This window comes from Capricornis sumatraensis, chromosome 12, assembly GCF_032405125.1.
Source record: "Capricornis sumatraensis isolate serow.1 chromosome 12, serow.2, whole genome shotgun sequence".
NCBI lineage: Eukaryota > Metazoa > Chordata > Mammalia > Artiodactyla > Bovidae > Capricornis > Capricornis sumatraensis.
This window is the reverse complement of record NC_091080.1, coordinates 95,082,501-95,094,851: the sequence shown is the minus strand read 5'-3', so window position 1 is coordinate 95,094,851 and position 12,351 is coordinate 95,082,501. Positions and strand designations below refer to the sequence as shown.

General features: G+C 59.5%; 1 protein-coding gene across 2 annotated transcripts in view; it reads left to right on the top strand.

Annotated features, from left to right (window-relative positions):
* Nucleotides 1–12,351, top strand: part of RASA3 (RAS p21 protein activator 3) — an 85,214-nt gene that overhangs the window by 20,188 nt on the left and 52,675 nt on the right. For both annotated transcript variants that reach the window (XM_068984575.1, XM_068984574.1), the window contains exon 2: nucleotides 11,389–11,506. In XM_068984575.1, the coding sequence (XP_068840676.1) occupies nucleotides 11,389–11,506 (118 nt within the window). The remainder of the gene's footprint in view (nucleotides 1–11,388; nucleotides 11,507–12,351) is intronic.

The following is a 12,351-nucleotide window of genomic DNA, read 5'->3' as shown; positions in this document are numbered from 1 at the left end:
ACTCGGCCCGCGTCTCAGACATGCAGCCTTCTGACCAAGAGGCACCTGCAACGTGGGCAGCGGCCCAGACGCCCCTTGGTCCAGATCTGTTTGGTGCCTCTGGGCCTCGGTTCCCCAGGAAGTGGGTGTTGGGAGGCTGTGCCCGGAGAGGCCGCGAGGCGGGCAGTGGTGATCAGGTCGTTTGACTCTGCAGGTCAGTGATGGGCCTTCCATCCCCCAAGGCACACGGGCCCCCTTCCCCACCCTGGGGGCACACACGCACTCACCCCCTCCCCTCCCCCCAGGGGATACGTGGTCCTGGCCAGCTGGTGGGTCTGGGACCCTGCTGCCGCCCTCCTGCCCAGGAGATGCTTCCTGCCCAGGAGACAGTCGTGTGGACGAATCGCGGCTGAGCGCACAGCCTGCAGCCCTTCAGAAGTAGCTCTGAAGCTTTCATTTCTTCATTCTGTGAGCCCCAGCGAGGCCCCACCTCCCCCACCGACCTGTGTGCCTTCCAGCTGCTTCTCTTCCTGTGGCCTCAGGCACAATGAAGCCTGTGTTCTAGAACATTCCCTGGGGTGTCCCACGTCCTCTGGCTCCATCCAGCCTCCAGCCTCTCCTGGCCTGCCCCTCCTGCGCCCCTCGCTGCCTGCAAGGGGTCCCCTAGCCACCACCTCCGGGGCACCCTCTGCCTCCCAGCCTGCCCCACCCCCGTGTCTCCAAGGAGCTGCCCCCTGGTCTCCGGGTGTGAAGCCCCAGCTGCAGTCCAGCAGCCTCTTCCTGCCTTCAGGGTGCCCCCTTCTGCCTCCTGATTTCCTCTGCGAGGTAGTGCTGGCCGTGAGGTTTCTGCTCATCTGAGAAAAGACGCTTGATGAGCCCAAGGTCCCCTGCAGGCCCAGGCCCCCCTGCAGGCCAGGCCCCCTGACCTCTGAGCGGGCCCATTAGTGCCAAGCATATTCCTTGCTCGCCTGCTTGCTGAGAGTCGCCTGGCGTCTTGAACAAGGGGTGTGGGGAGCTGGCACCGCGGGCGCAGCTGACCTTTGCGAAATGGCAGGGGCTTGAGGACCAGGGCTGTGGGCCTCAGGGGGTCTTCAGGGGCCCAGCTGAGGGCCAGGCCTTGTCACGGCAGGTTTGCCGGGAGAGCGAGGCGCTTGCCAGGGTTCCAGTCAGTGCTGCTCCTACAGAGCTGCCGCGGCCGGCCTGCAGCACACGCGGTCACACAGGCCAAGCGTGCTCGCACAGGCCACGCATGCCTGCACAGGCCACGCGCTCACACAAGCCATGCGTGCTCGCACAGGCCATGCGTGCCTGCACAGGCCATGGGCTCACAGAGGCCAAGCGTGCTCGCACAGGCCACGCATGCTTGCACAGGCCATGCTCTCACACAGGCCACGTGTGCTCGCACAGGCCACGCGCTCACACAGGCCACGCGTGCCCGCTGATGCCACAAGCTCACACAGGCCACGTGCCCCCGCACAGGCCACGCGTGCTTGCACAGGCCACGTGTGCCCGCTGGAGGCCACGCGAGTGAGCAGACCGGCTGTGTCGTGGCTGCCCTCCCTCCGGGAGACACCCTGACTCAGAACAGGAGCTGCTGAGGATGTGGGGGTGGAGTGTGCTGAGTGCAGAGGGTGCGGGGGTTCAGGCCTCCCACAGCCCCCACACTCCAGAGGTAGGCATGGAGACAGCTGCCCTGGGTGAGGCCTGGTCGGGGTCTCGGACCTCAGGGTCCCCCCGTCTGAAAGGGTCTGGGCAGTGGCTCAAAGGAACACCGCGCACTTAAACTATTTCCGAAACTTCGTGTTTTGCACCAGATGTACCAGTGCAGGTCCTGAATTTTATAAGAAAAGGGTTTTTCGAATTTTCTGTTAACAGCTAAGAACTTTTCTTTCTCAACTTCAAGCCACGACTATTTCAGAGAAAGATGTGGGAAAAAAGAAGGAAAAGCGAGTGTAGCGCCAGAGCAGACATGGTGGGGCCATCTTCGGTTCGTTTCTGGAAAACGAACCTGGATTCTCCCTCTGCAGATGGAGGCCAGGCGCCCGCCCCTGCTCACCGAGCCTGGTGGGGCCCACGGCCACAGTGCCCTTGGCAACTTTCCCCAGAATCATATTTTCCAGATTGTCTTCCCTCCTGGAATCTGAAATAACACTAATGCCAACCTTTAGGAATGTTCTGCTGTCAGAATCCAGGACCCTGCACTGTCGCAGCCCTCACCCCGGCTGGCCCACCACCGGCAGCTTCTGACCGCAGAGGGCTTCAGCCCGTCTGGGCCACACCCCACGGGGTGTCGGAGAGGAGCTAGTCAGGAGCGTAGGTGCACACACACTTGGAAGGGTCAGAACTCGACGGCCAAGATCTCAGCTCCCTGTACCTCATCTTCACGGTTCCGTCAGAATGGGGGTGCCAGCCTCCAAAGGGCGGGTGTGGGGAACCTTGTCCTGCCAAGGATGGGGAAGACAGACAGGAGAGAGGCTGGGAGTGGCTTTAAGTCCCGAATAAGTGGAACGGAATCAGCTCCTACAATAAGGGCCTTTTGTAGCAAATCGACAGCGGAGCGCAGAGCATGTCTGCCTCTCAGACTGGAAAGGTGCACGGCTCGATGACCAGGTTCCAGCAAGGGTCCGGGGAGGAGCGTTTCTAATGCAGCAGTCGGCTTGGCCGTGCAATGGATGTGTGTGAAAGCTGCAAACTGTGGACCAGTGAACACACTTGAGCAGTGAAGGTGGGACGGGACCTGCAGGCGTGAGGGGGGGACCTGAACCCTGACTGACACCCAGTCAGACCACATGGGCACCCTGGGCAGAACAAGGCTGCCTGGACCCGGGTAGGGGGAGGATGGGGGTGTGGGGGGCGACGTGCTTAGTTGCTCAGTCGTGTCTGACTCTTTGCGACTCCATGGACTATTGTCCACCAGTCTTCTCTGTCCGTGGGATTCTGCAGGCAAAAATGCTGGAGTGGATTGCATGCCCTAATCCAGGGGATCTCCCCAACCCAGGGATCGAAGCCAGGTCTCCTACATCACGGGCAGCTTCTTTACTGTCTGAGCCACCAGGGAAGCCCAGGAATACTGGAGTGGGTAGCCTGTCCCTTCTCCAGAGCATCTTCCCGACCCAGAAATGGAACCAGGGTCTCCTGCGTATCAGGGGGGTTCTTTACCAGCCGAGCCACCAGGGAAGCCCATGAGGGGTGATGGCTGCACACAGCCTGTGAATGTGCTGGGAACACTGAATTGTTCCTTTTAAATGGGTGAATTTTGTGGTCTGCTGACCCTATCTCAATAAATTTTTCTGTTGAAAAACAAAAATCAAGACGTGCGCGTACACCCTGGAGACCCCGCACCTGTGAGGTGGCTGAGGGGGCAGCCAGCGGGGGGCGTCTCACCCGTGCCCACTGCCAGGCGTCGGCCCAGCTGTGCCCCGTCCCTGGCTCTTCCTGGGCCTGCTCCCCTGTCTGAGGTCCCGCAGGCGCGTCCTCTGCCTCACCCATGTCCCGGCGCCTCCTGGCCCTGCCCAGAGGCTCAGGGCCCCCGGGGTGGCCTCCCTGCCCGTGGGGAGCTCGGACCCAGGAGGCCTCATTCTTCAGCAGTCTCCCTGCTGCCTCCCCTTAGCTTGTTGCAGCAAAACAGCCCCGTGTGACACCCCTGCCATCTCTTTGATCTCCTTCCCCCTCTCAGCTACCCCACGCCCTTTCCTGATAACCTCCTGGAAATCCCCGCGTAGTTAGCAGCGCACAAAGGGCTGGCGGGCTGAGAGTCTGTGGAGCCGAGCTGGGGGGCCTTGACTTGGGGTGAGACTCCAACAGTCTGCCTTCAGCTCCTGTTATAGCTGGGATGGTGCCTCACATGAGGGCATTCTCGACCCTACTGACTTCTTGAGTAGTTTCCAGAAGCCTCTTTTTGAGTTTGGTATGTGAAAATCTGTTGGGGAATCTGCAGTTTACAGATGCGTTCAGGCCTGTCGAAGCAGGCGGTCACAGGATGCGGTTGCTGGGAGGACGCCCAGCTGTTGCAGTCCCTGCTCCATCTTTGAGAGGCCCAGGTGAGGCATGGGTGCCGGGAACACCAGTGAGGGGTGTCGCTCGTTGAGGCTGGTCCAGGCCGGCGTGTGAGCGGAGGCCCCAGTGTGACCCCACGCCTGTCAGGTGGGCCGGCTGTGGGGGCCTGTGACGGTGCTGTTGCCTGCCTGAGCCCTCTCCCATGTGCCCTGCCCCCGAGGGACCCTGAAGGGAGGGGCCCACGTGCCCCCACACCCCCACACACCTGCTGGGTGCCTGGTGCCCAACAGCAGGTGCAGCTCCAGGTCCCATCATCCAGGCAGGCTTGTCAGGGGGCTGCTCAGGTGTGTCCCCAGGAGCCCTCAGCTTCCGAGCCAGCAGGAAAGCCGCTGGGGACACAGCCGTAAATACCCTCCTCCTTTCTGGTCTCACCAGCCCTTAGAAATGCAGCATTACGTGAAAAAGTATTTCCTAAACAGAGGCACAAAATTTCAGTTTCCAAGGAATCAGAAATACCTGTTCACAATGTTAGAAAATAAAGGAGATGCGTGGTTTCTTTTTCCCTTGACTTAACGTCACAGCTTTTATTCTAGGATTGAGTTGTTGTCCGAGAACACTATTTTTATTTCTGGCTTAATTAGAAAAGCGAATGACAGCATACGCTTTTTTCCACTGGGAAAAGACGGGCACCCAAGTGAGCAAAGTCACCTAACGTTTTGTGTCTCAGGTGCTGAATGTGTGGAATCCAGTTCAGACAGATCTAAGTGATTCTGGGGGTGTTGTCCACAGACCTGGGCTGAGCGTGACCCCCACCCAGCTGCTTTGTGCCTATGGCTCGTCTCCCCTGGGAGCCTCAGCGACACTTGTCTTTTGACCCCTCGGCCCCCTTGCAGGCAGCGCAGTCAGAGGAGCGCTCCGGGTGGGCAGGTGGTCTTCGGGCTCTTCGGGAGCAGCTGCGTGAGGTGCAGCGAGGGGCAGCCAGGGTGGGGGGCCCTCACCTGCCCCTGCAGCCCCTGCTTTCCCTCTGGCTCGGAAGCTGAGGGCTCCTGTGGGTGTGGGGGCAGCGGGCCCGGGAGCCTGGAGGGTGCTGCCTGCCCCGCGTCCTGTACTTGCAGGGGTGCTATGGACCTGTGCCCCAGATTCCCCTCCCTCAGCCCCACAGGACCGTTTGTTTATTCAGCCGGAGATGCCCAGCACTCAAGGTGACCCGTGCCTGGGCCCTGGGGGAGACAGAATCTTCTGGGGTGGGAGGAGGCCTCAGGCAAGAGGGGACCCCCCGCGTGGCCCGGCTCCTGTTTGTACGTGGGTGATGCTTCTGCAAGGCCTGGGTGGTGACGAGATAAACTCTGACAGTCTCAGCGCAGGAGAGCAGGCAGGACCCCCTGGGTGGGGCCGCCCGACCTGGCCGGTGACCATCATGGTGGAGACGAGGCCCAGCACGACTGACCCTCTGAGTTCGCAAAAGGCGTGAGAGTTCTGAGTTAGAAGCGCGTGAAACCACCAGTGCTGAGTGGTGTCAGGTGATTCAGGATTGAAAAGTCACCGCATGGGGACAGCCGACCCAAGGGTCGTCCACTGCCATGCGCCCTGTGCCCTCCCCCACCTGCTGAAGGTCCTGCTGGAGCCCTAGCGTGCCCGCCGCAGGCCGTCCCACGTCATCATTCTCGAGTCGGAGGGCCTTTGCATCAGAGTCAGATGCACCAGGGGTGCAGGGCAGGGTCTCCTCAGCCGGAGGGATGCCCAGGACCTCCTGGGTGCTCTGTAGCCGGGTGCATCGCACCTTTGGGTCGTCACCATGGGTGGGGAGGCGCCTCTTTGCCCAAGCACCTAAGCGTCTGAGTTCTGCGCCGTCGCCTCTCAGGACATCGGGACAGGGATACGGGCTGGACGTGCAGCTGGGAGGGAGCTCTGGTGGGCAGCTGGTGGGCAGGCTGCCCTGCGGGCACTTGAGACCTCTGTCACCGTGTGGGGCGCTGGAAAGCCAGGCTGGCCAGGGCCTCCTGAGTCACCTGCATGGTAGCGGGCCTGGTCTGTGGCTCCGCACACAGAGCACCAGTGTCCAGCGGCCAGCGTGGAGGCTCGTGGCTGCGACCTCCCACAGGAAACCCTGCAGTTGCCCCTGGTCACTCAGGGCCCGGAGGCCAGCCCAGACCAGAGGGAGGGACGTGGGAGACCCCCGGGAGGGGCGGCAAGGAGCTCTGACGCCCCGCGCTGTGTGTTTGGGGAGAGGCTGCCGCGTGGTCAGTGCCCAGCAGACCATGTCGTCACAGGCTCGCTCCTTGACTCCCTGGAACACAGGTTTCGGGAGTGCTCACCGTCTGCCCAGCACTGCTGGATGCAGAGAGGAAGAGGGAGCAGGCGTGACTGTGGGTCACGGTGAGGAGGGGGTGACCGGAGGCTCTGGGGTCCCTCTGCCTTGTGGCCCCAGAGTCTGAGGGGCGACCCTGTGGTGTCTGTGTGGGGAGCAGGGCCCGGTCGGTCTCTTCCCGGGGCTCCTGGCTGCCTGGGGGGCTCAGCCCATCAGGGGCCCCTCCCACGCTGCGTGCTCGGCACAGGGCATCAGAGAAGAGCCCCGGAGGGCGTTTCTGCACCTTCTGCAGCGGTTTCTCGGAAGACATGCCTGACTGTCTTTTCATAGTGTTTCCACCTGGAGAGCTAGTGTGTTTCATTTTTAGGGAAATCGCGAGAATTGTGCGTTCTGCCGTTTCCACGTGTTCATCAGCTCCTGGGGCCTCGGCGCCTGGGTGTGCCGCTCACAGTGGGCTGGAAGGTGTAGCTCTCCTCCCTCCTACCGTATGTTGGGCTCAGTCTCCTTCTAGCAGACTTTCTTCATTCTCACCTTTCACGTTGTCATCTGTTCTCCTTGGAGACTGGGGGAGGCCTGAGATAGACGTCTGCGAGTCCTCCCGCGCCCTAGGTGTGCCCCCACCCCAGTGCCTGGAGCAGACCTGGGCTGCTCTGGGCCAGGCAGCTCAGCCCAGAGGCCTCCTGGCTTGTAAACCGGCCTGCGGGAGAGGAGGCTGCCTGCGGCGTGATTCAGAAGCCCAGCCTCATCCGACTGTGGGGGTGCTCGGTCGCTCAGTCGTCCGACTCTTTGCGACACCCTGGACTGTGGGCTGCCAGGCTCCTCTGTCCATGGAATGTTCCAGGCAGGGATACTGGAGCGGGGGCCGCTTCCTCCTCCAGGGCGTCTTCCCGGCCCAGGGACCAGCCTGCGTCTGTCCTGTGTGTCTGCTGCTTTGGGAGGCGGGGTCTTTTTACCCGTGAGCCATCTGAGAAGCTGTCCTATTTAATATCAAGTGTTAAAAGAAAATAGCAAGGCAGTCGAAAACATATTCAAGGAAAGAGAATGTTTTCATCATGAAACTGATCTCCAGTGGGAAATGGGCTTTTATGTAGCTACAAGGAGCTACACTGGCCACCAGACTCCGTAGCCCTGTAGGCACTTGGAGAGAGCAGACGGGAGCCCGGGGGCTGTGGCCCCCTCACCAGGTCCTGCTCCTGTGCGCGGGGAGGGCTGGGGAGGGCTGTCTCTGCAGGACAAGGGTCGGGGGCTCCTGCAGCTGGTCACGTGTGGTTAGAGTTTGGCCTGTAGCTGAGCTGAGGACCAGCCTACATAGTAGGGCAGAGCGGAGGTCCCGCGCTTCATGGACACGGCAAAGCTGAGGCCCTGGTTCACCGCTGGCGTCTTCCCAGGGGTGGGTGAGGGCAGCAGCAGAGGTCAGAGCCTCTCAGGGGCGAGCCCATGGACGTGGGGGCTGGGCCAGCTGGACCAGTGATGGCCTCTTGGGGTGCAGACTACACTGCTTGCCCTGCAAGGCGGTGGGCTTCCTGGTCTGGGCTGAAGCTGGTGGAGCTGAGGAGACCACCCACCGCCCTCAGGAGGCCCGCCCCTCTGCCGGGTCAGGCTGGAGACCAGCCCTCTGTGGGGCTGGGTCTTTCTGGCTGTGATCGCCTGGAGTGTGCGTGGAACGTGGCCAGCGGTGGCCAGGAACCATGGCCTGACTCGTTAATTAGAGACAGATTTGCTGCCTGGGGGAGCCTGGTGGGCTGCCGTCTATGGGGTCGCACAGAGTTGGACACGACTGAAGTGACTTAGCAGCGGCAGCTGCTGCTTCAGCGCTGATTTGTCACGGGTAAATTCAGCATTCAGAGATGTACTTGGCGCAAACTTGCTGTCTGGATCAGTCCACCAGCAGATAGGCACTCTGGGTGGACAGTATACATTTTGGAGTTGTGGTTAACAGGAGGGACACATTTGATAATGTGACTTATTTGGCTCTTAGAATGAAACCAGAGTTTACTTTCCTTTTTCTTTGCAGGCATTTATCCATCCATTTGTTTATCAAATGATTAGCACCTACTGAATACCGGGCATGATTTTGCCTTCTTAGGGAAACAACTCCACACATGAGAAGAAAGAACACATCTCTCTTCTCTCTTGAGGGACGAAAAGGCCCCATAATCTGTGGTCAGGAGGAAACCGACCTCCAGCCCTGGGCATAAGTGATGGACGTGGAAGAGACACCATCTGCTCTGGGGTGGCTGGGACCCGCCCTGCCCCCGTGGCCACGGCAGGGCCCCCAGCTGCAGGGCCCGGCTGACGACGTGGCCAGAGTGGGTGCCGGCCTCCTCCCTTCCCCTGGCCTGAGTCACTTGTTAGCACTGGCTCCAGGGCCTGGCTGGTCTCGGGTGCTGCCATCGCCATAGCAACCAGGACGGTTCTGTAGCCACGGGGGTGGGGCGGGGGGTGGGAGGCCACGTTCATCGTCTCACAGTTTTAACTGGTTGTTCAGAGAAGGCATTTCCATCTCTTCTGTTCTGGAAGAGAAGTGTCAACTGCTGCTGCTTGTGTTTTGAGGTTCTTAGGAGAACAAACAGGAAAAATCCCCATCCTGTGTTTTCCACTAAAGGCCATCTCCAGTAAGCCTTAAAAAAAAAAAAAAAAAAAAAGATTTAATACTACTTTTAAGAAACACAGGCACTTTTGCAGCCAAATATCTCATTTCTTGCAAAAAAAAAAATTCCAACAGGAAATGCAGTCACATCCTAGCAGTGTCATCAGGGAAGTCGGGGTGCCTTCGGGGGAAGGCTGTGAGCATCAGTTCGGGAAGCGGGCAGGAAGTCGACGGGCCCTTCGGATGCGGTTCGGCACGGTCTTCATGCACCTGCGTGAGTACACGTGAGTGCTTGCGTCTGCCAGGAGCACCTGGAAAATCTGTCTCTAGACACTTCATGGAATCACGTGCCCCTCTCAGCTTGTCTGTTTCTATGCCCAGCTCCCCCGGAGTGGCCTGGTGTCCAGGGCCTTGCAGCACTGAGCTGTCATGGGGGCAATCGCAGGAAAAATTCATTGGTTATTTCTCTTTCTTCACCATCTGAGAGTCACAGATGATTCCCTGACGATTCCCGCAGGAAAACCCCGCAGAAGCTTTTGAGTTAGAGGAAGCTGGGGCGTGTGTCCTCGCGTCTCGTGGGTGGGAAGCTGAGGCTCCAGGAGGGGCCTGGGGTCCCAGGGATGGTGTGGCAGGTCCCCGGAGTGCATGTTCAGGTTGCAGCCGGCGCTGCTGGGAAGCCTCAGAACACTCGATTCATTGGCGCAGAAAACATCCACTCGGTTATTGCTCTCCTCCATCCCAAGTGATGACGTTAATGAAAAGCTTGAAAGAGAGGCTTCGGGCTCACAGACTCGCCTCTGCCCTTCAGAGGCTGCGGCAGGAAGCTGCAAACGGCGTGTTTCCCCGAGAGCAGAGTCAAGCATGTCCCTGGGGTGGAGGTGTGCCCGTTCTGGGTGCCGAGCTCTGAGGAACTTCTGCTCTGGTTTCAGTTTGGTTTCTGTTGTTGTTGTTTTTCCTTCAGCTTTAACCAGGGGTGGGGGTGTGGCTCTGGGTGGTACTGGCAGGTGTCGCCGAGCCGGGACTGCTCCGGCGGTGCTGGGTGCTGACTCAGCCCCTCCCTGGCCCTGCGTCTGGGGCCCTCAGACGCCCAGCTGGGGAACAAGAGGCCCCTGGGAGGCAGGAGCTCCTTGAGGGGGCTCCTTCCTTCTGACCTGGGAGGAGACCAAGTCACAAGCAGAGGGGCCGCAGTGGCCTGCAGCGAGCTTGCCCTGGCTCCTGGCAGAGGGCCCAGCAGCTGTGGCTTTGCCAGTGGTCTCCAGTCAGACCCGGGGTCACAGGCACCATGGGCTGGTGGCACCAGGCTGCCTGCAGCTCGTGCCCTTTCTCCCAGCACGCAGGGGGAGGCACGGGCGTAGCTGGCCCCTGGACTCTTCCTCACTGGTGTTTGTGCGTGCATGCCGAGCTACTTCAGTCGTTTCCGACTCTTTGTGATCCTTGGTATTGCCCCAACTTTGACCTAATACTAGCAAATTAATCAAAATAAAAAGAGAGCTGGGGATTAATAGATAAGCAAGTGTCAGCCTCGGGAAAGAAGGGGATGCTGCTTCAGGCCAGGGCATGCGTGAGCCTTGAAGACACAGCATTGAGCAACATAAGCCAGGCCCAGAATGACAAGCACGGTGACCCCACTCCTGCGAGGCCCCTGGGGTCACCAGAGCCACCGAGCCCGAAGCTGGAAGCGGGCTGCGGGAGCGGAAATGGGGCCTGCTGCCTCCTGGGTGGAGAGCCTCGGTGTTCTGAGATGAAAGAGTGCCTGAGGTTGATTGTGCAAGCGTGCTGCAGTTAACGGAGGGTGCCGCTGAGCTTGCGCTTAAAGGAGAGTGAGAGGGTAGTTCGAGTTTCTGTGTATCTTACCATAATTTAAGGTCTTCCCTGGTGGCTTATTGGCAAAGAATCTGCCTGCAATGCAGGAGACCCGGGTTCCATCCCTGGGTCGGGAAGATCCCCTGGAGGAGGAAATGGCAGCCCACTCCAGTGTTCTTGCCTGGAGAATCCCACGGACAGAGGAGCCTGGCGGGCTGCAGGCCATGCAGTCGCAAAGAGTCAGACATGACTGAGTGATTAACACACACCATGATTTAAACAGTAAAAATATTAAAGGGACTAATCACTGACTCAATGACATGAGTTTGAGTGAACTCTGGGAACTGGTGATGGACAGGGAGGCCTGGCGTGCTGCAGTCCGTGGCATTGCAAAGAGCTGGACGCGACTGAGCAGCTGAACTGAGCTGACTGAATGTGGGTTAAAGGAAACGATCCCTAATTCCTAGGCTGCTGGATCCCTACTTTTACAGGAATCCGCTGTTTTAGAGGCCAGTGTATGTCACCTGCGTGCAGCAGTACAGATGGTGTTTTCTTCAGCACTTTGACTGGTGGTAACAAGAAAGCGTACAGGATGTACAGGAGTGAGCAGGTGCCTTGCCGTGGAACAAACGCATTGTTGGGAAAGATGTCTGAGACTAACTAGGAGGCTGCACAATTCCATGCGAAACTGATGGTTTACATTTGCCTTTAGGTGAAGCCAAAAACCTTCCCACATACCCGGGGCCAAACAAGATGCGTGATTGTTACTGCACAGTAAACCTCGACCAGGAGGAGGTTTTCAGGACCAAAGTCGTGGAGAAATCACTCTGGTATGTCCGCTGCTGCCCTGTTTGAGACTGATGATCCCTGGCCTTCCATCTCCGTGTCTCTTGGCTCACTGGGCAGTTATGAGCTGATGGTCCCTGAATGCCCCTCGTGTCCAGGACTGGGTGGGAGGGCAGAGCAGAGGCCGTCTGTGTGCTGGGAGGTGGGTGGGAACTTCCCAAGCCCAGATGAGCGGGTGCAACAAGCGTGCAGATCACAGGTCTCAGAGCGTGGACGTTTGGGAAGCGTTTCCACCATCTTCCTTTTCCTGAAGAGGCTCAAGGGGAGTGTGGAAGTCACTGCCCGCAGAGGCCAGAGGCCTCGAGAGCGAGTGCCGTGGAGGTAGAGGTGGGGGAGCAGGTGGGAAAGGGAGAGTTCAGGCCTGGAGAGAGAGGAGTTTGCAGCAGAAGAGACAGGTCGGCTTGTGTAGGAACCCCCCGAGAGCCTGTTCAAGCCCGGTTGGTTCTGGTGGGCCGTGATTCGCATTTCCCACCAGCTCCAGGCCCACTGGCCCCGACCCCACCCTAGGGACCCCACCCTAGGGTGGGAACTGTAGCGCCTGTGGTCGCTGCGTGCGGGGGGCGGTGCCTTGCTGCCCGGCAGGTGGGGGGGGGGCCAGGGTGTGGGTCTGGGAGAAACACGGGGCCGGGTGGGGTCTCGACCAGCACAAGCGGGGTTCTGGCTGCGGCCCCGCCCTCGGGCTTAGGACTGTGGGTTGTGTGGGTCCGTCCGCAGAGCTATTCTGGGCTTGAGAACATTTTTAGCAGATGAATTATATCCTTGCTTATTGCTGCTTCTAAGTGGGAACAAACAGCTCGTTCTGATGACTTAGTGAACTTAAGTTTTAGAA